Source organism: Caenorhabditis remanei, chromosome I (assembly GCF_010183535.1).
Source record: "Caenorhabditis remanei strain PX506 chromosome I, whole genome shotgun sequence".
Lineage (NCBI taxonomy): Eukaryota > Metazoa > Nematoda > Chromadorea > Rhabditida > Rhabditidae > Caenorhabditis > Caenorhabditis remanei.
This window is the reverse complement of record NC_071328.1, coordinates 6,017,807-6,043,150: the sequence shown is the minus strand read 5'-3', so window position 1 is coordinate 6,043,150 and position 25,344 is coordinate 6,017,807. Positions and strand designations below refer to the sequence as shown.

Sequence of the window (25,344 nt, the reverse complement as noted above, 5' to 3'; positions counted from 1 at the left end):
TCACTTGCCTTGTTCCCGATACTGTGTAATAGTTATTTTGATTTCCCGACTTTTGACGTTGAAATCATTCTTTTCATGATTTAATACCGAGTTTATATGAATTTGAATGAGTGAAAATTGAAAAACATGCAAATATTAGTGAGCGGTGATGAGAAGAGAACTTAGTAATTTTCAGTGTTCAGAAGACGTCTGATTTTCAAATTTTCAGATAAAAAGGATTCAAATTTAGAATAAAGAAAAAAATTGGGGATAAGTGGAGAAATGTGAAATGCGTGAGGAGGTTTTTGGGAGCGAAACAATTTGGGCGAGGATATCACATTTGAAAGTTGGAATTCTTGAGAGGGAATAAGTTTTTCGGTGAAATTCACATTTCGCGGGCTTCAAGTTTTTAAAAATCCACGTGGATGAATGGAAATGCGCTCCACCGAAATCTAAAAGCTAATGCGGAAATTCTTTTCGATAGAGCGCATTTATATTTCCACGTGGATTCTCAAAAAGGAGGTAATAATAATACTAATTCTGAAGCATTTGAGTGCCGCCGGGATCGTGGAATGAGTTGTTCGGAATCGGTCCACCACCATTACATAACACGTTTTCTAGCGATTCGAGTCCGAGGTCCTGAAAATTTGAATTTTATGAAAGTTTCGTAAGATATTGTGTACTAGACGCAATTCGCAGATCATAATTATCACGGCACGCTTTTTACAACCGCGCTCTACCGACACCGAAGAAAATTGTGTGCAAAATTGAGAGATTCAGAGAAAAAGTGACATTTTTCAAGGACATTTCGGTGGAGCGCAGTTGTAAGAACTTTGCCGAACTAATAGATTTCAGAAAATCTTTTTATTCGCTCCACCGAAGTTTTCTCTTTTTTCTCGACGTTTTTTCACTTGTCCCACGTTTTTAAAAAGTTTCAGTGAAGTCGTAAAAATTGTGATTCGTTTTTCGTTTTTTTTTCACAAAACTTTCACGGTAACACTTTTTTCGAATTTGACCAAAAAACTTACATTAAAATCATTGTACGAATCGACATGATGCCCGGGTGCACCTTCTGCATTCGTTATCGTTAATTTCGGAATATCCAACGCCTCCGGTGAATTCGAGAACGTCCTCGTCGGCCACATGGGCGGTTGATTCGGATCCAATTGATTATGTGGGGACGTGGGTGCCGATTGAGATTCTGGAGTCAGAGCAGGTCCAGGAACTAACCGAGGACCACATGCTCCCGTACTATGACGTGGCCCAATGGGTGTGTGATAGTATCCAGATGAGCCTCCACTCGAATGATTCACTCCATTACATCCATTCGTGTATTCAGAATTCTGTTGTTGTTGTTGCATTTGAGAATTCTGAATATTTTGGAGGTTCGGTAGACTTCCCGCATCGAAATCGTGCATTCCGGGGGGACTCAATTCCATGTGAGGAGTCCCTGATCCATCTAACATTAGAGTTGAAGCATGAGGAGAGTCCATCGGAGAATGTAGAGGAGATCCATTGTGATATCTGGAATATAATAATATATGAATGTGATTAGAATCAAAGAGAAAATATAAAAATGTCTGTGTATCTGTTCGTCCGAAAATGTACGAAATTCATCAAAAAATTTGGAACGCTTCACGAATTTGCGTGTCATCCTTGCGCAGGGGCCATGCTAATCTTCTCTGTATTGTTCCAATTTTAGTATATGTTCTCGGAAGAACAAGATGTGATCAAGAGGCGGTTGTTTATATAGGGATGTCTTGGGAAGTCACCGACATCTCACGGGTTCCGCCCGTCACTGTGTAGACTATGGGAAAGGGGGCGGGGCGAAGGATAGTGTGTGTGTATATGGATGGGAATAAAGATTCTTTGAGAAATGGGCTCTCAATTTTAAAATAAATTTTGTCTTTTCAGAAGCAGCTATGCAGATTTCCATGACTCTTAACGAGTACCAAAACATTTTTAATCCAGACTTCTTGAACGAAGAAACTTACAGATATTCGACTGGAGTGAGTATTCTAGAGCCTAGATTTCGGTTTTTCAAAATTATTTCCGAATTCTGGATATTTCTATTCTGAACTTTCGAATTAGACAACTGCTAAATTTAGATTGAAAAACTTTGAAAAAAGGGATTCAGCTGAAAGAATTTGAAAAATGATGTCGGATTCCTGTTCCTGACTTTCAGAATTTCGGGAAACTTTCCATTCCAAATATTCAAAATTCAATACCGAAAAGTACAGTTTTATCAAGAGCCCCCATTCCCACCCATGTACACACACACTATCTTTCGCCCCGCCCCCTTTCCCATAGTCTACACAGTGACGGGCGGAACCCGTGAGATGTCGGTAACTTCCCAAGACGTCCTTATATAAACAACCTCCTCTTGATCACATCTTGTTCTTCCGAGAACATATACTAAAATTGGAACAATACAGAGAAGATTAGCATGGCCCCTGCGCAAGGATGACACGCAAATTCGTGAAGCGTTCCAAATTTTTTGACAAATTTGGTTCGTACTTGAACTTTAAAAAAAAAGGAACTACGAATCTATCCTACATTTCCGAATCCAACACAGAACAACCAGCAATTTTTAAAAGTATGTCCTTCCCTCCCAATATCTACTAAAACTCACCCATACATAGGCGTCATCATATGATTCGGACTCTGTAACGGCGACATTCCATTGCCTCCAATCTGTTGCGTACCACCCATTTGAAGTGGCGGTGGAATCTGATGATGCATCTGAACGGGCGATCCTTGTTGTGATCCCTGCGGAGTCATTTGGGGACTATGCTGATTGGATTGTGATTGATGCATCATTCCAGACGGTCCCGGCATTGCATTTTGAAGGTAATGAGGCATTTGGTGGATGGGCATTTGTTGGTGAGGATGGTGCATCGGGACCATACCGCCCATGTTGTGGATGGCTGGGTCCGAACGGGCACGGTTGATTCTGGAATGTGATTGGGATGGTATCAATACCCAATGTTTAAAAAGCTCACTGATTCCATGACTCGGGCGGTACCAACTGTCCCGGTTGATTGTACGGTGGTCCATATGGTGCATAATGGGGATGATGGGGTGGTGTCCTATCGGGTGACCTCGAATGATGACCATTTGACCTCATTCCATACGGATGATAGTGATGGGATGGAGACCCGGAGGCACTTCCGATCATGTGATCCTCTGGTGATCGACTCCGATGGCCTTGCTACAAAAATATGGAGTTTTACTGCGAATCATAGCATCCAAAATCTCTTACCATAGGCCTGTGCATCGCCTCGTGTTGCCAGTTCGGTGGCCATTGCGGAGGGGAGTAAGAGGGCATCTGATGGACGTTCGGAAGGGATCCTCCGAGATTGTGTCCCCACGGCTGTTGAGGGGGGAGGAGTCCTCCTTGTTGAGGGATGGAGATAGGTGCAGTGGTCGTCGAGGAACCTGATGAATCCGTCGGATGATGTGTGATCGATTGCACCTGAAAATATTTTTTAAAAATGTTAGAGTCTGTGCGTTTGTTCGGATGCCCATTTCAAGTCCCGCCCCCTTACCTGTCGCATGATATCCTCAAAAGTCGTGTTTTCCTCATTCTGTTTCCGTTCAAGTATTGCAATCTTCTCACTGAATTTGCGCGGTGTGTTCGAATTGGACATTCGCATCGCTCACGTTGCGAGCGTCTTCACTGGAGATGTCTTTTTCTTGGTATCGAGGGCTCTTTTGGTTTCTGAAACGAATAAAATTTTATGAATAGAAGGCCGAGATTGTCAGAGAAAAAAACGATGGGAAACTGATGGAAAGGAATGAAAAATGTTAAGAATAGAGAAAATGAGATATGCACAGTACCACCTTTCCTTAGCCCCGCCCCCTTTCCCATAGTCTACACAGTGACGGGCGGAACCCGTGAGATGTCGGTGACTTCCCAAGACGTCCCTATATAAACAACCTCCTCTTGATCACATATTGTTCTTCCGAGAACATATACTAAAATTGGAACAATACAGAGAAGATTAGCATGGCCCCTGCGCAAGGATGACACGCAAATTCGTGAAGCGTTCCAAATTTTTTGACCAATTTCGAATGGACAGATTTATCAACAATGAAGGTGTTTCAGTTATCTGCGTGTCTGTATTTCTAAATGATGATTTCAGATTTCAGCCTGTGTGTCTGCGTCTCCGGATGTCTGGAGCCCTCGATATCCCCATCTCAACCCAGTACCCCCTATCAGAATCTCTTTTTGTCTATCCGAGTCTCTGAATATCCGGATGTCCACCACACGTGTCAAGCCCTTCTCCCTTCTCAAAAAGAAACAGAAAAAAGAGAGAAAAAGATCAGAAAATGAAATTTGAGAATTGACACGGACTTCAAGAGGCGAAGGGGGGGAGGTAGTAGGACTCGAAGAGTTTCGGGAGGAAGTGAGGGTGGATAAGGTGGATGAGAGAGCAAGAGATTTAGAGATATAGAGCACTTTCAAAGATTAGACACACATGGGGAAACGGAATGGAATCGGGGGGAAGGGAGCTTACATTCACACACACATACACATTGAGAAGACACAAATATAACTAAAATGGATTGAAAATCTTCGGATTACGGGGGAAAAGTGCTCTTCTTTTCTTCTATTTCTGATGGGAATGGAGTACAAAGGTTTTCCGGAATTGAATTAAATTCTAGAAATTATCCAAAACTTTAATTACTCTCCCACAAAAACCAGGCGTGGCCACTCCTACCGATGGAAGAAATCAAAAACTAAAATAGGCAGATTATTTTTTACAAACAGAGTGCTGAATAAAATAGTAAATCAAAAGCCCTAGAAGAAACACGGATTCTGACATTTCCGAACTTGACTTCTGACTTCCCCTCCTCTTTTTATTGTATTTTTTTATTGTATTCTATTTTTAATTGATTAACCTTCACGTATCGAGCATGCGTAAATAAATAATAATAATAATAATAAAACTGTACTTCATCCTAACGAAACTAGTAGCAATCAGAAATAGAGGAAAAGGGGCGGGGCCTATTGTCAAAGTTCAAAAAGATTAGACGAGCGGATTTTGGAGAAAAGTTTGTAAAGAGTAGGCGGAAAATGGAAGATCAGAAGGAAATTAGCGATCTTTGGATGTTACGAAAAGATTATAAGCATGTGATTTTTGTGAATTTTAGGCTTACTGATGGCCTAGGATTCAGGGTTTAGGAAAACTAGTCCATCAGGAATTTCAGGTGAATTCTTTCGGATTTTAAGAAGAGCTTTGATATTCTGAAAATGGGAGAATGGCCAGAGATGAAACTGGGAGAAGATTGGGGAGTAGTGTTCCGGGAGTTTAGTTTTCTAGGACAAGAAAACTGTTTTTCTTCAAAAAAGTCACAAAAAGTTTTTGTACGAAAAACTCAAAAATTTGTAAATGCTTCCAATTGACAATTTAAACTAAACCCTTCATATTTAGAAAACCCGAGTTCCAAAATAAGAAAAATTGAAACGGTTCCAGTTGAATCTCCACCTTCTCCTCCCCTTATTAATGAAATGCGCTCTATTGTAAATCCGCTACAAACTACATGGAAGACTGAAAAGCCTATCATTTGAGCCGTCTCTCTTTCTTTTTTTCTCATTTCACAATATGCAATCACACAAATGAAATATATATTTATAGTGAGTCATTTAGGAACAAAAACATATATCAATTTCTTAAAATCCAGTCATGAATCACTTGAATTTCAGACAAGGAACGCTTATGGAAATTAAAAGTTAAAGAAATTATAAGAATAGAAAATAAAGTTTAAAAAAAGAAACGATAGCAAAAAAAGTGAAGAAAAAAGTGGAAGAGATTTAGAGAAAAACGAGAAAAAGAGCATGTGATAAGGCTAACGGAGCACTAAAAGAGGCAGCAGACATTAGGGAAAAAAAATGGGAAATTTTGGACCCATTGGGGGTCTGAAACTAGATAATTAGAGGGTATTTAGAGGGAAAAAAGAAACAATTTTGGTCTGAAAAGAAGGAAATTATGGGTATCACGGGTGAGTAACCTATAATTTGTTCTTGTGAGTGGTAGCATAGAATTAACATAAAAAATGAAGAATTGAGAGAATATTTTTGAATAAATTTGAATAGAAATTGGGTTGATCTTGTTGCTTTTTCACTGGTTGAGGTTTTAAGAGAGGGTTGGGAGGACATCAGGACACACAGATGTTCTGAGATATATTTCAGAACTTCCGGACATCCGGACGCACAGACGCACAGACAGACTAAAAACACGTCCTCCTCCTCCTCTTTTCCCATGACCAATCGCCTGGAAGAGGGAGAGTAAAGTGCTTCCATCAATATTTTAATATCAAACGATAAGGAATTCTTCTTTTCCCCAATGAGATGATGTCATGTTGTCTTTGCACTTTGACGTAGATTCGGAAGAGAGCGAGAAAACAACCAAATATATACGTAGTATTTTGAGAAAGGAGTTTCGTAAAGAGGAAATCAGAGAGATTGCAAAAATACAAAATAGTTTGGAGAGTAAATGATTTTTAGGTACATTTGTCAGAAATCAGAAATCAAAATTCAAATTTCTGATTAGCCTGGTCAGAAATCCAAAAGGAATCGAACAAAAATCTATATTTACAATACTTGCAACGGGCCGGGCCAGGCCGAAGGCATGGAACTTTTGAAGGAAAATTTTTTTTTTTCGAATTTTTGACTATACTTCAGAATTCAATCAAAAGGTAGTTATGCATCGAACATTGAACTTTTTAATGTAAAATTTCAAAAAAAAATTCAACATTTGGTTAAAACTAGATAACTTTTTTTGAAGCCGGGCGTTCGGGCCTTGCCGGGCCGAGCCGAAAATTTGCAAATATGAAATTTACAGACCTAACGATGAGTATGACTGAACTTTTGAAAGTGTTTCCAGCCATTTCCGACACAAAATCGTCTCCGAAAAACAGGAATCATCGACTGAAAATCGGTTTAAAATGTTGCGAATCATTTGACACTCTCACTTATTTTTAGCATTAATTTTTCCACTTTTTCGGTGACTAGTTCCTATCGTACTCTTCAATATTCGTAGTTTCAGTAATACAGTGATCATATGAGATAGGTGTATACTATTTAGTAGGAAAACTGGGACAAAAAAAAGAATTCCAATCGGAAAATACAGAGAAAAAAAAAGAATTTCCAATCGGAAATCGAAGCGGTGAGAAAAAATTCCCTAGGATTCATTCAGAACGGGAAAACGAGATACAAAATCTGTTGGAAAACAAAAAAAAGTGGATTTCTAGTCCACGAGAACGAGAATTTTGTAATAAATTGTAGAGAAACATTGTCAACTGATTTCCAACTATAATATTCTTGAAAAATATTTTTTAGATTGAAAAATGTAGAAAAGAACTGTTGGGCGTACCATTGGCGAGTTTTCAGCTCAATTTTTTTTAACTTGAAAAAAGATACGAAGGCGCGCCTTTGACGCGTTTTATTACATATTCATTAGAAGCGGAACCTTTTTTTCAAGTGAAATATACCAAAAATGTGCAGAATAACTTCAGAAATCTAATTTTTTGACCTCTTTAGAAAAGACGAATGAGTCAGAAGATCCGACCAGGAACTGACTATAAAAAGAGTATAAAAACCTCTTTTTCCAGCAATAATTCCAAAAAGAAATCGTGGGAAAATCGAGGAGACACCAAAAAGTTTCCAAAAAAAAAACTCGTCGTTTTCCCTCCATTTTTTCGTGAAAAAAGTGAAAAATGGATTGGGAGAGCACATCTAAAATTCAAAGAAAGCGGAAGACTATAGAAGACTTTTTCTCCTTTTTTCTCTCACTCTTCTTCTTCCTTTTTTCTGGATTTTTGTGTCTCAAAAACGAGGGAATATATCCGGAAAAAAAGGAGAAGAAGATGATGGAATGGGGGGAGGAAGAAGGGAAAAGGGAGGGGCAGATGAAGACAACAAACGAGCTGAAATTGGATAGAAAATAGAGAGAAATGAAGAAGAAAATGGAGAAAAAAGAAGAAGAGAACGAGAAGACGTGGGGATTGATAAACAAAAATATATACAAAAAGGGGTGAATATCCAGAGAAAATTTTGAGGAAAACGCGTCAGAGGCACGCCAGACAAAGGATGTTTCAGGATGGAAATTCGGGAATGGACGTTTTTGAACAAGGCTCAACGAAATTTTCATTATTTAAAATTCCAGACGGTTCTTCTCAAAAGTGGAAACGCGTTATTCAAAAAAGCGCCCGAGGCGCGCCAGATATCAAGGATTCTTTGAGATTTATATTTTTAAACCTTTGCGGGAACTAGTTACCTAGAGACTGAAAAATTAAATCAAATTTGGCTCTAACAAGCCGGAAAACTCTCAAAATAACATCCCAGAAAAAACGATTTTATTTCCTTTTTTAATCGGATCTCTGAATTAGAGCACATCTGCAGATTGGATCAAATTAGGAAAAAGTGCAAAGTTTGACGGTCAAACTAAGTATAGATACATGAGTTTCAGAAGAAAATAAAAAATAGAAAATTTCCTCTTCAACGCCCTCTCAAATTGATTATAAACAAGTGAGTGCTGAAAGTACTTGTTGTTGATTCGGGAGAGCATTGGAACAGGAAACTGACTATTATGAAATAAACATTATTAATTATAAGGAGAGTCAGAGAGTGACTCATTTTTGTTGTTTTTCAGGGATTTCTAGTTGGAATGAGAGTGACCGGAAGAGAATTTTCAGAGAACAAGGAAATCCGGAATCTTCAAAGTTCATGATCTAAGAAGGATAGGTATCAGTATAAATAAATGTTTTTAAACTTTTATTTCTTTGATGATAAAATTGGCTTTAGAAATTCTTCCCTTGTTTCTTGAAAAAAACATAAAACATTGAAATCAAATTTTCAAAAAAAAGTTATTCAGAATGGGAAGAAAAAAGTAAACAAGGATGAAGACATTTACATATGTATGCATTCTAAATGTAGATGTCATTGTCATGTTTTCACAACAAAGAGAGACATTTCTGGAAAAAGTTTGAAGGGAAAATATGAGTTTGAAGAAGGAATTTTGGAAAAAATTTGAAAAAAATAGGACTGTCTGTCTGTTTGTCCATCCTTATCCTCAGAGGCTCAAAGAACTCACTCACCTATAATTATCCAAAGAAAAAAAGAAAAAAAGGAAAAAAGAGACCCTTTTAAGACAGACATAAAAGAATTAATTATATATGAGGATATTTTTATCCAGTTCTCTGGTCAACTGGGAGTATCAGACTGTATAAATTTCAATTCCTCGAATAATAAGAGTTATCAAAAACTGATTTTTAAACTAGATCAAGAGATTTCTGAGTCCCTTATTATGCCAATAACGGTAAATCGAGATTTTTAGATTTGAAAATTGAAAAATCTGAAAATCAGGAGAAGAGAAAATGTATGATTTTGAATACATAAAATTAGCAAAATTTCAAATTTCAAAATTAGAAGTTTCAGCTGTTTCAACAATTTCCAAGTCTTTTCAAACAACACTTGGATATGTTCCACCATCACTTTTTTTTAATTAAAAATTTCCACCATTCAATTTTTCTGAAAAGAAAACCTGAACCATGAACCAAAAAGGAGTGCAAAAGCCCAATTTTTTTGGTCTGAAATTCATTGAACCATAAGCAAAAATGTTTGAAAATCATATTTTGACTTTGAAAAATCATATTGTATTTCGATGCAGACAAAGGCATGCTTCACTGATTATGACCAGACGACATGTCTGTCTGTTCAGTTGTCTGGATATCCAGATATCCATTATCATTAGATTATTTATCTATTTATAAACAAAGAAAACCCTATAATTTTAAGAAACTTTGCACTCCTTCCAGACTTTATAACCCCCTAATTATTTTTCATCTTTTTTTAGTCCAACCGAAAAAAAACCAAAAAAAAGAAGAGAGAGGGGGAAGCGAGAGTTCAGTTTATAATTGAGTAGAAGAGAGAGAAGAAAAAAGAGAAAATTTGGAGAAGAGAGAAGGAGAAGCAGCAGCTTGAAAAAGATGGAAAATGCGACAAAATCAAGAGAGAGAGAGAGAGAGAATTAGAGAAAGAGAGAGTCCAGAGAGAGAGAAAGAGCCAAAGAGTCAACCTCTTTTTCTCCGTTTCCGAGCATTTTATCGCCCGGAGCAAAAGCGGTGTGAGAGAGTGAGAGACGCAGAGAATATTGTTGCCACATGTGAATTGAAGAAAGTTTAAGAGAGAGCAGGAGAGAGAGTACTGTATTGATTATTTTGGTCTGGGTGGGCTCTGTTGAGTCACGAGTACTGTCTGGGTGCACTTTGAACAGGGCATAGGGGGACACTTTCTAGAAGAAAAAAGTGTATGTGTGTGTGCTTTTTTGTGTTGATACAACGATGATTTTTGTTGGTTGAACAATTGAACAAGTGTGTGTTAGGAGGGGAAAATTGGGAAAGAGGGTGAACTGTGATTTCTTTTTGACGGTTTTCAGGATCATATGGGAATCAATATTTATGTTTTTCTCTGTATTTGATATTGCTGGAATTGAGGTATCCCATTCATATGCACTCCTAGTTAACTGATAGCCATTTCATTGCTCGTTGGCCGTGAAAATGCAAAAGTTTTTACCATGGTTTTTTCTATTTCTTACTTTGTTCTTTCACAGTTTCTCCGATTTCCGAAACTTCGGGCTTTCATAGAAAGTTAGAATTTAGCTGATCGTATTACCCCGTACTCGTTTTAGAAAGTACTCGTTTTTATTATATTGGTCTCTATAGAAACATTTTTGTTGTTAAAATTCAATTCCCCTAAAAAAATACTCCCTCCAGACTTGATCTCCCCTTAATTATAGGTGCATAAAGTTTCTGTTTACTAGAAAAATTATGATGAGGAAGTATAAATTATGAAATATGAATCCAGTTATTAGAGGGTGGATGTTGACTCATTTTTCTATTTATTTTCTTGTTTTTAGTATCTAGACGTGCCTAGGGAATTATGATTTGTTTCATGGATTGGTTGTGGAGATGTTTCGAAACTTTTTAGGAGCTTGAAAATGTTTAAAAATTGAGGAAAACTGTCCGATTTTAGGTAAAAATAATATATTTTCAATGCAATTTCTCACGTAAAATCACCATATAACTTCACTTCAAAAACTCATAGAACCAACTGATAAGACCGAAAGAAAGTCATGAAACAACACAGAAAGTTCGCAACAAATTTCCGAATTTTCGAATTGATCTTATCAGTTTTCTGTCTTAAACAAGATTGTAGCTGAGTGAGTGGGAGAAAGTTGAAACTATGAAAACAGATTGTACTCAATTAGACTCCGCCCACTTTTGCAACATAGCAGCACATTTTTCCATTCGAGATATTGAAGACAATATGCTTGAAATCTATTAATGATGTATATTCCATACAAATGAGAGTACTCTCATCTCATATATTTCTGATAAGAGTGCGCGGCGAACTAGCGAAAGTGGGCGGAGCCTATTCAACAGCTGCTGTGCCTCGCTTTCTCTGAAAACCCTATGAAACGAAACTTTTCGATTCAGAATAGGAGAAATAGTGATGCGAAATGACTGGTTTATGGACATGTGGGGAAGGAATTATGCAGATTTTCAGAGAAGAGAAAAGTGACAACATTCGAATAAACCTTTGGGATAAGCTACCCGAAAATCGGCCCGAAATTTATGGAAAAACACGGAAAGAAGAAGAAAAAAAGTGATACGTAATATGACATGATGGACGGGAATGAGAGGAAAACAATACAGAATGGAAATGAACTGAAAATCAGAAAGGAAATAGGGGGAGAAGGGGTGGAATAGCGAAAGGGAATAGTTTCAGAAGAAAATCTGAAAAATCGAATCTGAATAAATAGTTAAAATATCTTTTTTTTTAATTGATTCCCGAGTTTTGGGTTACTGTACCTACAGTAATCCCTAATGGAATTTTTGGAATGTGTCTCCATTTTCAGATTCAAGACTCAATTTCAAATTTATGGGAAACCGGAAATTCGAGCTTTTGGAAATCCCTATTTTTATGAAATTCAAATATTCCAAAAATGTCAAAAATCAAGAATGCCTTGAAAATCTCGTTTTCAGGAAATTAGAGAACCAGGCTCGGAGGAAAACGTTAAGCTTGCAGATACCTGGATAAGCGAGACACAGACAAGTTCATTTGTCTAGGAAATCCGGACAAACGGAGACGAATTCAGAAAATAATTGGAACCTTTGGACATCTGGATATACAAACACTCAGACAGACTTATTGCTCTAAGAACAAAGGCAGTATAGGATAGCTGAAGTTATTGCAATATCTAGGTTGTCGGATATCTGGAAAAACCTACAAGCGAACAGGCATGTGGTCAGATAAACTAAAGTTTCGACAGATAAACGAACGTATTGTGAAAATCCGGAAAAACTGACAACATACTTTACTTTTTAAACAACTGTCACAGGTTAAACTTAAAATCAATCGTAATCTATACCTGGGCATCCGGACAAACCTATGAACAGACATCTCTCCTAAATTTCCAGACAAAAATGATGTGATTAAAAAAAGCAGCAGCTAATCTTTCTCTCTTCCTCTCTCCACTCGATCCTAACCTTTTTCCAGCAAAAAGAACAGAAAAATCTATCAATTTCTTAAATGTGGGTCTTCTGATGAGTGTGGAGCAAGGAGAAGAGAAAGAAAAAGAGAGTGGGAATCGGAGGAAAAACAAAAGGAGAGTCTCTCATAAAGTGAGAAAAGATTGATTCCATATGTCTCTTCGGGGGGAAACAAATCTTTCGGATTAGTTTTCAGAGTTTTTCGGATGTCGGTCAGATGTTTAATATAAATACTTTTGGGTGTTAGTGTTGGGAGGAAAAAGAGAGAATGAGAGAGCAATCAGAAATGGAGATGCATACAAATTGGATTTGGATTCGCAAGGGAAAAAGTTTATTTATTTAGAAGAAACAAGATCTATGGTGGAAGTTCGCTCTATTGGGAATCAGCTTTTTTGTCTGTCCAAGTTTCTGAATGTTAGGATGTCCAGCTCTGTCAGTGATTCTGAACAGGACATCCAGACACACAGACCATTTTCCAAAATACCAGTTGTGTCTGTCGGTGTTTCCATACTTCCAGATATCTCAGTAATCAAGACAGGTTCCAAAAATAGCTGATGGACTCCATACTGACCTTTTTTGCCCTTTTTCAGTTTCCTGTTGTAATTCGAATTTCCTGATGTCCTCTATATTTTTTGCTCTCAGTGAACTCGGGATTTCAATTTATTTGCAAAATGTACTTTCAGATTTTTTGTACATTTTAAGGATTCCTCTCACGTTTTTCAAAGCGATTTTCAACTACGAAAAAAGCAAAAAAAAGAGTCCGGAAAGCAAAGTTTGCTAAAACAAGAATCATTTGTTCAAGTATTGTTGTCACTCGTCACTTTTTGTGTTTCGAAAGAACAAAAAGAAGAGAGAAAAGAGAGGAACTGTTTGAATTATTTATCTCTTTTCTTTAGAGCTTTCTGGTTTTTTCCAACATTTTTTCTGCTCAATTTCATCTAATTTTAGATGGACTTTTCTGAAAATAAGATAGATAGTCATAGAAACTGTTGAATCATACTTTCTTGAGAATTGAGAAAGGATCCGATCTTAAAGGGGGGCTGCGGTATTCCAAAAATTGAGATTTTTTGAGATGGATCGACTCATAATTTTGCGGAAAAGAGAAAAGTCTCTTGAAGCCAGGTCCGAAAATTAGTCTCAATTTTTGGAACACCGCAGTCCCCCTTTAAACTCATACATTCCGGACATCCGGACAAACCGTGACGGATGTCTTAAATTCGTTTAAAGCCAACGTTCATGAGAAAGTCGACTTTGCAGTCTACTCGGACATCCAGACACACAGACAGATATAATATAGTTTGGCAAGCACCCGGGTTGTCAGTCTGTTCAAAAAAAGGATATTTTCTTAACACTGTTTCAAAAACTTCTAGTCTCTATGAACATCCGGACAAGTGGAGTACAGAAATACTAAAATTTCGAAATCTGTAAAAACTAGGCATTCTGGGATCCATTCAGCTAAACAAGTATTCGGACAAACAGACAGACAGATTGAAGTTCCGATGTTTTCTTAACTTTTAACCAACTGCTCAATAATCAACTATTTGGACATGCAGCCATCCAGACACACAGACAGACACCTTTCTAGTCTCAAGCTGTTACTATATACATATATAAATAGAAAGCGTATCTTCTCCTTGAGAGATGAGCCATCTCTCACTTCACACGTGGTTGAATTCACGACGTAAGAGCAATTACATTTCTCTCTTCTTCGTTTTCCTTCGGAATGACATAGTAAAAGAAGACTTGTTTCGAAATATATCCACGGGGCGGTCTCCCCCCTTTTTACGTCTTCTGAATTTTAATGATGACGTCATTCAGGAGACGAAGGGGGAAATTGATCTACGTAAAATGAATAAGTAGACAAACGGAGCAGAAGGAATCACTTTTTGGAAAGTGTAAGGATAAGAAATATATTAAGATGAAGACGTGGATGAGGAAAGGGGATGAGCATGTACTTTGTGTTATGAGAAAATCCAAGGGAAGATCTGGATATGACAGGAGAAAAGAAGAGGTGGAAGAGGGTATTTTGGGATGGGAAACAGGATTTGAGATTGAAGACTAAAAATTGGAATTGTTGGTCAAGGTGATGGTCTAGAAAGAGATAGTGGGGGTTTCTAGGCCATCCTTCAGAATGAAGAATTGGTATTGAAGTCTTTGGATTCTCGGCGTGAGTCATCCGGACACACAAACACACAGATAGACACAGCTATCTCAATTGCTCATCTCTTGATTAGCCGAGGCAACATCGACGTCTTCTCTTCATTTATTTCGTAGACAACTGACCGAGATAATCCGAAAAGATTAAACGGAAAAAACATGGCTCATTCTTTATTTTTCGAGCATTTTTTTTTCTATTTTCAGATTTGTTTTTAGTATTTGGGGAAATAAAAATAGATGGGTTTTTCATGAGAGAAGTAGAAAGATTTCGATTTGAAGCCGGTTTGAGAATCTGTGTGTCCGGATGTCCGTTGAACTATTTAGAGGACATCCGGATATTCAGAATCATAGAGACAACGAAAGGAATATGCAATGCAGCTAAAAATAAAATTTTTTGTAGAAGTTAGATAAAAATAGTCATAGCGGACACCCGAATTAGCATTTCAGACTGTATTTTTTTAGGAGGCTTTGTATAAAAAGTAGTTCACTTTAAGATAAAACCCTTAGGATTGTACTGCACAAAACAAAACACTTTTCAAGGATATCATGATTTTTGGAGCCATGGCTTAATCTCAAATCTGACTGCATTGGTCAATTTTTTTACTTGAAATATGCAAAATGACATTTCCTCTTGGCTGACAAAGTGATTGTACAACAGAAACATTTCCAGGACATCTGGACCAACAGACACACAGATTGATTCCGGAAATATCGACACACAGACATGAATCCTACCCGGTCAAACATTGAAAATAACCAAATTAACTCCCCCGTCTATGACATAGGACCCGCCCGATTTAGAAATTAAATTTCCTATTTATATAAATGCAGGTTTAAAAATAGGGGCCCCGGAGAATTAGACATATTAGAAATGTACGTATTTACGTAGATGGGAGACAGGTGGAAACGCGAGGAACGTAAGCGGATTCCCCAGATTAGAAAATGAAGGATTTTCGAAATATTCTGGAAGATTATCGACATTTACTAGATAGAAATGGATATAAATATAGTGGGAACGAGAAGATTTTATGCGAAGAACACGGGGGGTCGTCTGAATGGAAGTTTGATTTTTTTTTGTTGAAATTCTTGAAGAGTTCCTGAAGTTTTTAGAAATTACCAAGTTGAAAACCCATATTTGATGGGCACAGTTGTAGCAAGCACGCTCCATCGATACTGGAAAAAAACAGAGTGAAAAATAATGAGACGCAGAGATAAATGGAATCAATCCATGACCTCCAGATAAAAGAACAAGAAAAAAAGAACTCTACTATTATCCATTCTGAATAATTTATAAAACATTCTCACATATCCAATTCAATATTCTCCGAGTTTCGTTTACTTGATTAAATAAAACAATTTTTGTCTCGGAGTGCAAAACTTCAGCTTTTCTATTTTGAGATCACAGAAAAAAAAATGGATTGAGTGGATGAACACGAGGGACTGGGATATGAGGACCTCAATTTTGCGAGAAGGACTGAAAACTGTGGTTAAATCAAGGACTCCAAGAATACAAACTTCAAGAATTCTGATGCCGGAATCTCACCGAAAATCATTAAGATCAGTCGACAGAATCTGGATACTCATCTCCCGAAAGTGCTCATTTATATACATATTTTTGAAATCACGAGTTGAACCTTGACGTATGAAATTTACTATTTTACTCTAATCACGACGTACTTTTAATTAGATGACTAGACTTCTCGAGTCTAGACATTAGCCGTCTGATTTCCAGAAAATTAATTATCTCAAGGGATGAGTGATGTATCAAAGAACTTGAGTTCATTCACAAGCATCAGAATAACAATATGGTAGGTCTCGAAAATAGAGAAAGAGTCTGGGGAGTCGAAAGTACGCTCTATTGGAATAAGGAGTGATGTTCTAGAGGAGTACACCGAACATCACAGTAAGAGAAATCAGATTTCGAGATTCCTTGAAATGCTCAGGAGCTTTGGTGGAAGAGTTTTTTCCCGTGTAGTCCTCTCGGACAAGATTTTTGCTCAATTCCTCTCTTTTCCGCTTTTCTAACAAATTTTCGTATTTGTTTTCTATTTTTCGTAGTTTTTTTTTCTATGAAACGAGGAATTGAGAAAAAACCATGTCCGAGAGGACAACACTGCCGCGTGGAAAAACTCTTCTACCAAAGCTCCTTTTGACTCAGGAGAACAAGAATTGTGACGTGTCTAGCGATTTTTTGGCATTTGCGTCTATAATAAACGTTCTTTTGAATTTTCCGAAATATCGAAATCTGCAATAAAAACTATCACTTCAGTCCTTCTCTAGAAGCGGATAAAATCCAAAATAATTGTATCCAGAAAGCTCAACTTTACAGCAGAGCGACCTGTTGTTAATTGCTTTTTTGAAGATTTTAAACTATCAATAGAGCGTATTTGCATCTCTACATGGTTCAAATAGTGGAATAGAAGAAACATCGAAACAAAGTCCCAGGTGTACGTGAGAGAAATACTTTTTTCTTATATCTGGGTGCTCAGTATATCAGAACTATGCAATGCAATTCAGGTGCAAATTAACTTTGAATTGGAAACAAATAAGAAAAAACAATTCCAGATTTTGGAGGGATGAAAACACAAAAAACTCGAATTCACGTAGGACTGAAATAACGGAATCAGAAATTTCACGATGTGGGATATCATAGAAGGAATCCGGGAAACTGGAAATCTCCGGAACTAGGAATCCAGCACTTTTTCGAGTCAAGAAAATGGAAAAATTGAAAAAAAAAAACTTGAAAATCTACATCGATTATGTATGAGATTTTTCCCTTTTCGAAAACTTTTTCCCCATTTTTTTCCATCTTCTAGAGATCACAAACTCTATCGAGGAAGCGGAAAAAAAAGGAGAAATGAGTGGAAAAAATTGAGTGGAGGGACCAGAAAAGGGCAACTTCTTTGGGACCTTTTTACTGGAAAATGAAGAAGAAAAAACAGATTTTTGATAGAGACGCAGATATTTGGGGAAGACAAAAAAGGGTTTTTGACTTTTATTTGGATGAGCGGATGCGAGTTTTTTGTTACTTTTTCCATTTGTAGAGTACTTTTTGGCGGAGTTTTTAGGAGTTTGGAATCTGAAAATTAAAAGGAAAACAGGTGAATTTTATAACCTTTGAAAACCTTTTAATTTCATTAATTTTTCTTTAAAAAATTTGAATTTCCAGATGTTTTTTTTCAAGAGAAGACTGCTCAGTGGGTCTCGCAGAGAAGTTCAAAATGAATAAATTCTTACTGTAGCCGTCTAAGAAAGTTTAACCAAATTTGAAATTGACCTCGAAAGGAAACTCAAAAAACTCAAAAACTTTTATGAAACCTTTTACTGTAAATACTTGTAAAAATTGAGGCGGGAAAGCAAAACTATGATTGGAAAACTCATAATGCCTCAAACTTGAATTTATTTTATTCAATTCAGAAAAAACGAAAAAAGAATAGAAACAGTTGGCTATGTGCGATTATGTGTATAAATAGGAGGAAAATTAATTGAATTCTCCATCCAATTTTCTTTCTGTTTCCAACTTTTCGATTAACTCTTAATACTGATCATAATTACATTTTTTCTCACAATTTTCATCAGTTTCCGACTTTTTTTCAAAAAACATTCTATCGCAAGCGCGCTCCACTGTTGACTTTCAATTTTTTACGATTTCTGAATAGAGCGCACTTCCCATCTTTTCCCAAAAATTAACAAAAAACCAGTTCACAAAATTGAAAATGTTCATTATCACATGTTATCTATCATCGCTTTTTTCACATGACCCTCAACACCTTTCAACTTGAAAATTTTCAGCCTAAATCTCACTTTTTTCTCTGTCAAGTCTCTTCCATTCCCATACTCTCTGTGTTCTTCATCACACCCAATCCACATGGTCCCACCCTCTTCTTCTCCTAACTTCCGGTGCTCCGAGAGTCCCCGCGGGGAACAGAAAAAGAACAGAAATGAGGAGAGAGCTCTGGCGACCCAAGAGACGTAGACAGTCAGAGATAGAGTGATCCGAGTGAAGAGGCGCAGACAGTGAGAGTAAAGTGATCGGGGTGTGGTGAATTGAAGAAGAAGAAAGAAAAGAAGAGAAACGATGCGTGGGTGTAATAATATGCCATCTCTGCTTCTTTTCTCGTTTCTACACATTTTATTATCACTTTTATTTGAAAATTTTCCACTTAAAACTTTTGGTTTTTTTGTTTAAACTGTTTTAAATTGTCTAAAACGTTCGAAACTAGCGGAAATCTATTGAAAACATTTGAGAGACTACAGAAAACATCGAGAGCTCGAATTCCCGATTTCCTTATTAGGCTGTGTGGAATTTTCAAATTAGTAGACTCGTTTCCTGTTCAATGTCATTTCTCTGTGAATTTCCATTTTTCAATTTTTTTCAATTGAAACACCTGCAAAACCTGAAAATTTTCGTGAAAAAACAATTCCATTTCTCCCAAAATTTGAAATTCCCTCCAAGTTCTTCCCCATATTCTGCAAACACATCTGCCCGAAAATGCACATCCCTTTTCTGCAGGTTTTTAGAATTTGATGTTGTTTAAAACAATTGTTTCCATTTGTTTTTCTCACTTCTATAATGTTTTCTTTGAATAAAAACACAATTTCTTCCGTATTTTCAGGTGCAAATGAGTAATTATGCACTCAAGCGAAAACAGCACACCTAACAGCAGCACGGAAGGACCGTCATTCTCGAAAGTAAGTGCGAAAAAGTCAATAAAGTTTCAAAGACACTCTTGATTGAAAAAATCTGAAAATTTCTGCAGAATAGAGTTGTAGGAATCATTCGAGTTTGTTCGTCTGAAAAATCCTATTCCAATACTTTTAAATTCTCCTTTAAACTACAAAAATATTCAAAAAAAGTCTTTCTTTTCCTCCCCAAAATCCCCGAAAATACATTTTTCATGTTCTTTTTTTTCCAGACTCACAACGACACCCGACCGGCTGACATTACCGCCAAAGATGTGTGGTACCATGGGGAATTAAACGAACATGATGCCAATCATTTGCTTCAGGTTTGGCAGTTAAAAAAAAGAGAAAATGCTCAAAAATCAGTCATTTTCAAGCAGAAAACAGTAAGAAAAACGGTTTTCGTTGACTTGTTTGTGTAGCTTAGTAATAGATTCTTTATAACTTTCAAAAACTTTCCAAATGTATTATAACTTTCAGGGCACAACACCAGGAGCATTTCTAGTCCGCCAAACCGGCCCTACTCGGTTTTATCTATCAATTCTAGATCAGGACGGATATCCGAAACATATGCCGTAAGTTTGCTGTAGTATAAACATCATAACTTAATTTTTTCAGAATCCGTCAACTAACATCGCCTCACTATTTTTTCGAAGGAAAACGATACGACACCCTTCGGGATATCGTGGAATTCTTCAAACCAGCACTTTTTCCGATTCGAAAAGGAGGAATTATGCCAATTAATGGAGTTTGTTGAATCAATTTTCTATTAAAAAAATAATAATTAGTTTCAGGAAATAATCGAGAGTAAATATTTGTGTTTGCGAAGTTTCGAACGACGCGATGTTGATGAACTGAGCGCTGAAATCGGTGATATATTGACATTATGTGATACAGATGAACTCGGATGGATGTTGGGACGAAATGAGACAAATGGAACAGTTGGAATAATATTGAAATCACATTTGGAACCATTGGTATGAGAGTGTGTATTTTTTATCGAAAAAATGGTATTTTGTATCTAAAAATGTGAGCATACGGCACAAAAACAGTTCACAGTCCAACTGTAGGCAACTCGACTTGAAATTACAGATCTCGGACGTTGACGATCTCGCCGATCTACCATATTTCTACGATACAGTATCCACAGATATGGTTCAATATAATCCAATTGGCACATTTCTTCTACGTCGATCATCAAAAGGAACTGATACATATGCACTTCTAGTCAAAACACAATTCGATTTAGTCGAGAAATTTCTGATTGTTGGATCACCATCGAGAGGCTTCTGTTTGGCTGGCAGACCTTTTCCTACTATTGGACATGTGCTGACTAGGTAAAGTTTTGGGCTTAAAACTAAGGAAAATTAGTTTGAAAATCAGAAAGCTTGACCTACATTTCTTATTTTTCTGTAACTTTAGATACTGCGATCGGGCTATTTCCGGTGGAGTTCGTCTGACACATGCAGTATGTGTGAAGAATCAACGGAAGTCTTCACGAAGATCAACTGCAGAAGTACGATGGCCTGTAGTTACTGATCCGACGATGATAGCAATGAGCAGTAGTCAATATGATGATATTTTGAGGGATAGAAAGGAGGTAAATTTATCGATGAACTACATACAGTTGATATTGATATGCGCTACATCAAATTATTCTGTTCTGAAATAAGGGAATTTCGGATCCAAAGCAATAATAATCAAATAGTTCCTTAAAAAACTCAATTTCATTTCCTTTACGCCTTCTACTCGTCCATATCAAATATCTCCTCTTCTGCTTATTCCACTCTCTCAAAATGTGTGAAATAAAAGAAAAAAGAGGTATATTAATCAAGCGTAAGAAGGGGAGGAAACAGAAAGAAATTGAAACGAATCCTTCAAAAAATGGGCAACAAAAGTGACATCTCATCTCATCTACTGTCTTTTTCTACTCTTATTTCTGCTCTTATTTTCTATTGAAACACAATTCAACGTCATGCAACCTAGACGAGCGGTACCACCACCGTTTGATAGAAGATTCAGTATGGGGTATATTCGATTTGTAAGTTTTCAAATATTCAGAATTCTACCTGTTCCAATTTTATGCACATTTCTGAAACGTCACCTCTCCTTTCAAATTTCTAGAATTCCTATTGCAACTTTTCTGCATTTTCCACCTGTCCCATTCCATCTGGCATCTCGTGAGCAACAAAACTCTCTGGCCTTTCTGAAACCTTTCGTGACCAACATCAAGAAAGTAATATGTGATTTTCCAAGAATATCCCATTACTTTTCACATTTCCCTTTTGTAGATTTCTTGGTAATTCATATTTTCTGGAAAAAAAGCGTATCAATCCATTTCATTTCGTGTCCCTGATAGAGCCTCTATGCGTAGATTTCTAGCCAAGAAATGGGTAAGACAAAGATATTTATAAAATGAAATCTAGAAAAAACCTCCAAAATTGACCTTCAATAACCATAAAATGGTTTTTTCCGTTCATTCCTCCCGCCCACTGGAAATGGACACTTGACATTTATTTGAGTTGTTTATTTGAGCTCCTTCTCTTTATTGTTCTTATGTTTTTCTTTTCTTTTTCTCCTAGATTCTTCTGCATTTTTAGCTTATTATACGGTAGAAGCAGCTGACATTTCTAGAAAAAAAACGTGGACCTAGAAAAAAAGTTTACGTAGAAACATCTATTTGACCTACCTGACCTCCCGGCCACGTCATCACCCGCTGGGTCAAAAAGAGGTCACTGGTGATCTATTTTCATTTATTGTTTCATTTTGTAAATTTTTTGTGACGCTCGATAATATTTAAATTTAATGAACTTCTTTTTGAGTATCAATATCATTTTCATCCTAAAATAGATTTTGCTAATTCTAGTTTTTCGTTTCAACACGTCTGAAATATGTATGGATGGGAAAACGGGATGTGATGAAACACACGTTTTTCTATAATTTCCGGGTCCCACGGAAGACTAAAACTGCAAGATTTATAACTGATGCAAAACTAGAAATCTCTCGTTTTCAACCTACAATTTTTGTTTCCAGAAAACGCGTCGTATGTTCCGTGGCACGTCAATCGACACAGCACTCGCTTCCGCCTCTTCTTCATTTTTGACAGCTACAACTGCAGCCACATCGAATTCCACGTCGACTGCAATGCCATCTCCAGCGAATACTGTATCCACTGGGATACCCGAGAACTTGGTTAGTTGGATGTTTCAGAGTTTTGAATTGTATATAGTTTGATCTGTTGTGAAAATCAGGTAAACTATTGAGTAGTTTCTCTCAGATTTCGTATTTCCAGCTCGACCGATTCAACTATGAAGACGTCAACGATCACGTGGAGACGAGTAGTACCACCGTCGCATCGACTGTTGCCCTCAGAAAATGTAGGTTGAGTGTTTTAATATCAAAATATTCAAATTTTTCAGCCCGAGAAGAAAAGAGTTGGAAAGACTGTTGGTTGACATTATCCGATATTCCTGGGGGATCATCACAACTATCGGTGTTCGATTCTATGGTATTTCACCTGAATTGATCAGTTGGAAACTTTAATGTTTCGATTTTGCAGGGATCAAAACTACGTCAACAGCTAGATCTATCGACGTGTACAATGTTTTGGTTGGATGAAACTGTCTTCTCGGCCGACGGATGTCTGTTCCTCTCGCCTTCATTCCCATCGCAATCGGCACTTTATCTATGTTTCCGTCCGTTCACCACGTTCTTGAAATGGGTTCGAATGTTGAGGTGAGAACTGTTGAAAATCATTTCTCTAATTTCTATCAATTTTCAGAAGTCGTACAATCTATCAGGACGTTCCACCTCCGATGCTTCAAGGAACGATATCAGTCGGAGATCCCAACTCACAAGTCTCGTTTCTCTCGGTTGAAATTGATAAATTTCGATCGGAATCTCTCAAACCGGACAATCTGTACTCTGCCAATGTGTCACTGAATGGTGTCAGAGTGGGCACTTCGAATTCATTTGCACCTGCTGGAAACAAGGGACCAAACGAGTTACCGACAGTTGTGATTGACTCGAAATTTGTGATTCCGTAAGTGAACTAGATGACAGACACACAGACAGACAATCTTGTTTTCAGATGTATTCCAACATGCAGCACAAATATTCAACTTTCAATAATGAGTCATTCATCTGCTGGCAAGAAAGGACGGTCTTGTGGAACTACAGTAACCGTTTGTCTCAACGAGAACAATGAAAGCGTCTTCCAACAAACTGTCGAGACTGCCGGTTTCGTGTTCCGTGCTCAGAGAACTCGATGTCCAGTGTTGCCGTTAGATCGGTATAAACCAATGTTGGAGATGATTAGGTATAAAGGGATTATGGCTGTAATAGATCTCTGATTTCATCAATAATATTTTCAGAGAATCACCAACATCCCTCTTGTCATGCCCATCACAAGTACTTCCACCTCATCTGAAGCAATTTATGTACTCGTGTATCTCACATTTGTATGCACTCAATCCACAATTTATGAGTCCTGTTATTAGGTTAGTTGTCTCAAGTATCTCTGATCTGAAAAAAAAATTGTAGACGAGTAATCAGCGATGTTCTCACCACATCAACTCCAGAAGATGTCTTCCGAAAGGATTCATTGGCTACTGGAATCATAACTCAATGCCTTCGACATCTGTTCAAAACTCCATTCGACGAATTCCTTCTCGAAAATTCACAATTTTGTCAATCCCTCAAATCCAATAACACTGGAAATTTGGAATCGGCTGTCGAACAACTCGTCACTTTTGTCGATCAACGTCTTCTGACTATCCCATTGGCGACACGTCTTCTTACAATCGCTGCCGAGTGCGCACGTCATCGTTTTGGAGATGATGAACGTCATCTGGTGAAGCGAACGTTGAGTGCTCTTCTGATTCTTCGTGTTCTGAATCCAATAGTTTTCTCGACATTGAATACGGGAGTCGGTAGTCAAATCGCGAAAAATGTACAGATTTCGGCGAATTCGGCTGCTTCCCAAAGTCCGAGTGACACGTTGACACCGGCTGCGAATACGATACGAAGGATGTTTGATAGATTGATTATTTTGATTGATCAGGTGAGATTCATAAAAGAAATAGCTGTTAATCTTGAATTTCTATTCCAGCAGCCATCCGAATCTGAAGATCCACTCATCACTCAACCCGATGAAATTCATACCGAATGGATCTCATGTCTCTCCTACATTATTGCACATTCTCTCACAATTCGAACAACTTCTTCTGGATCGTCTGGAACGTCCACCACGTCATCATCTGAAGACGTCCATCTTCCAGTCGCTGTTCTCGAACTCGTTCGTCTTCATCAATTATAGAATAGAAAAGAAAATATGATTCACCCAAGTTTTATCTGCCTCCTTATATATTTTCATGCCTCCTGCCCCTTCTCCTAATAATAGACCTTGTCCTCCCATTCACTTCTTTCAAAACTCCGCCCAATCAACTCTGGGTGGGCGGAGCATGAAAAATCGCATGTTCATGTAAAATTATTGCTCGGCTTTACCCATTATATAGCACTAGACTGATTTGATCGGGTCCCGTCCCCTTTTTCACCTAGTATTGTAAAATAACATATAGACTCCTCCCCCTTTTCTTTAAATTCCCCCTAATTCTAAACCCGTTCATATATGTGTGTATTATGCGGCTGAAAGCGCGTTTTATGTACAATGACGTCTTCTGAAAGAAGATTTCAACCTTTTTTAGGCCACGCCCCTTTTGAGAGTATTGACTTTTCTGTGAAAATGTCAACTCCAAAAACTCTCAAGCCCCGCCCCTTTCTCCCAAATCCTTTACTATCTGAAATTCTCTTTGAATTTGTACAATATAAATAGAATCCCTGATCCCCTTCATCTCACTGATACCATTTTATTCCTTGACCCCGCCTCTTCTCACTCCTGACTCCACCCCCATATCTTGCTCTTTTTCACTGTCATTCAATGAGCATTTTGTGTCTAGTTTTATCCTT

The 25,344-nt window shown here is 37.4% G+C and overlaps 2 protein-coding genes and 1 pseudogene across 3 annotated transcripts; 2 read left to right on the top strand and 1 right to left on the bottom strand.

Moving 5' to 3' along the window:
- Window positions 1-513: 513 nt before the first annotated feature.
- GCK72_001065 (uncharacterized protein) lies at window positions 514-3,635 on the bottom strand (the record flags this gene model as incomplete). Its single annotated transcript, XM_003111417.2, has 6 exons — window positions 514-618; window positions 1,008-1,503; window positions 2,612-2,932; window positions 2,982-3,190; window positions 3,242-3,454; window positions 3,528-3,635. The coding sequence occupies 6 exons, from the start codon at window positions 3,633-3,635 to the stop codon at window positions 514-516; spliced, it is 1,452 nt and encodes a 483-aa protein (XP_003111465.2).
- GCK72_001066 lies at window positions 1,220-2,930 on the top strand (annotated as a pseudogene). Its single transcript has 3 exons — window positions 1,220-1,526; window positions 1,894-1,988; window positions 2,622-2,930. Coding segments are annotated over exons 1-3 (711 nt in total).
- Window positions 3,636-19,326: 15,691 nt separating the features above from the next.
- Window positions 19,327-24,694, top strand: GCK72_001064 (uncharacterized protein; the record flags this gene model as incomplete). Its single annotated transcript, XM_053722827.1, has 16 exons — window positions 19,327-19,386; window positions 19,611-19,703; window positions 19,858-19,952; window positions 19,996-20,125; window positions 20,172-20,354; window positions 20,470-20,714; window positions 20,800-20,977; window positions 22,411-22,569; window positions 22,670-22,754; window positions 22,797-22,885; window positions 22,937-23,112; window positions 23,159-23,419; window positions 23,468-23,695; window positions 23,751-23,876; window positions 23,920-24,439; window positions 24,488-24,694. The coding sequence occupies 16 exons, from the start codon at window positions 19,327-19,329 to the stop codon at window positions 24,692-24,694; spliced, it is 2,835 nt and encodes a 944-aa protein (XP_053591472.1).
- Between the last annotated feature and the right edge of the window lie 650 nt (window positions 24,695-25,344).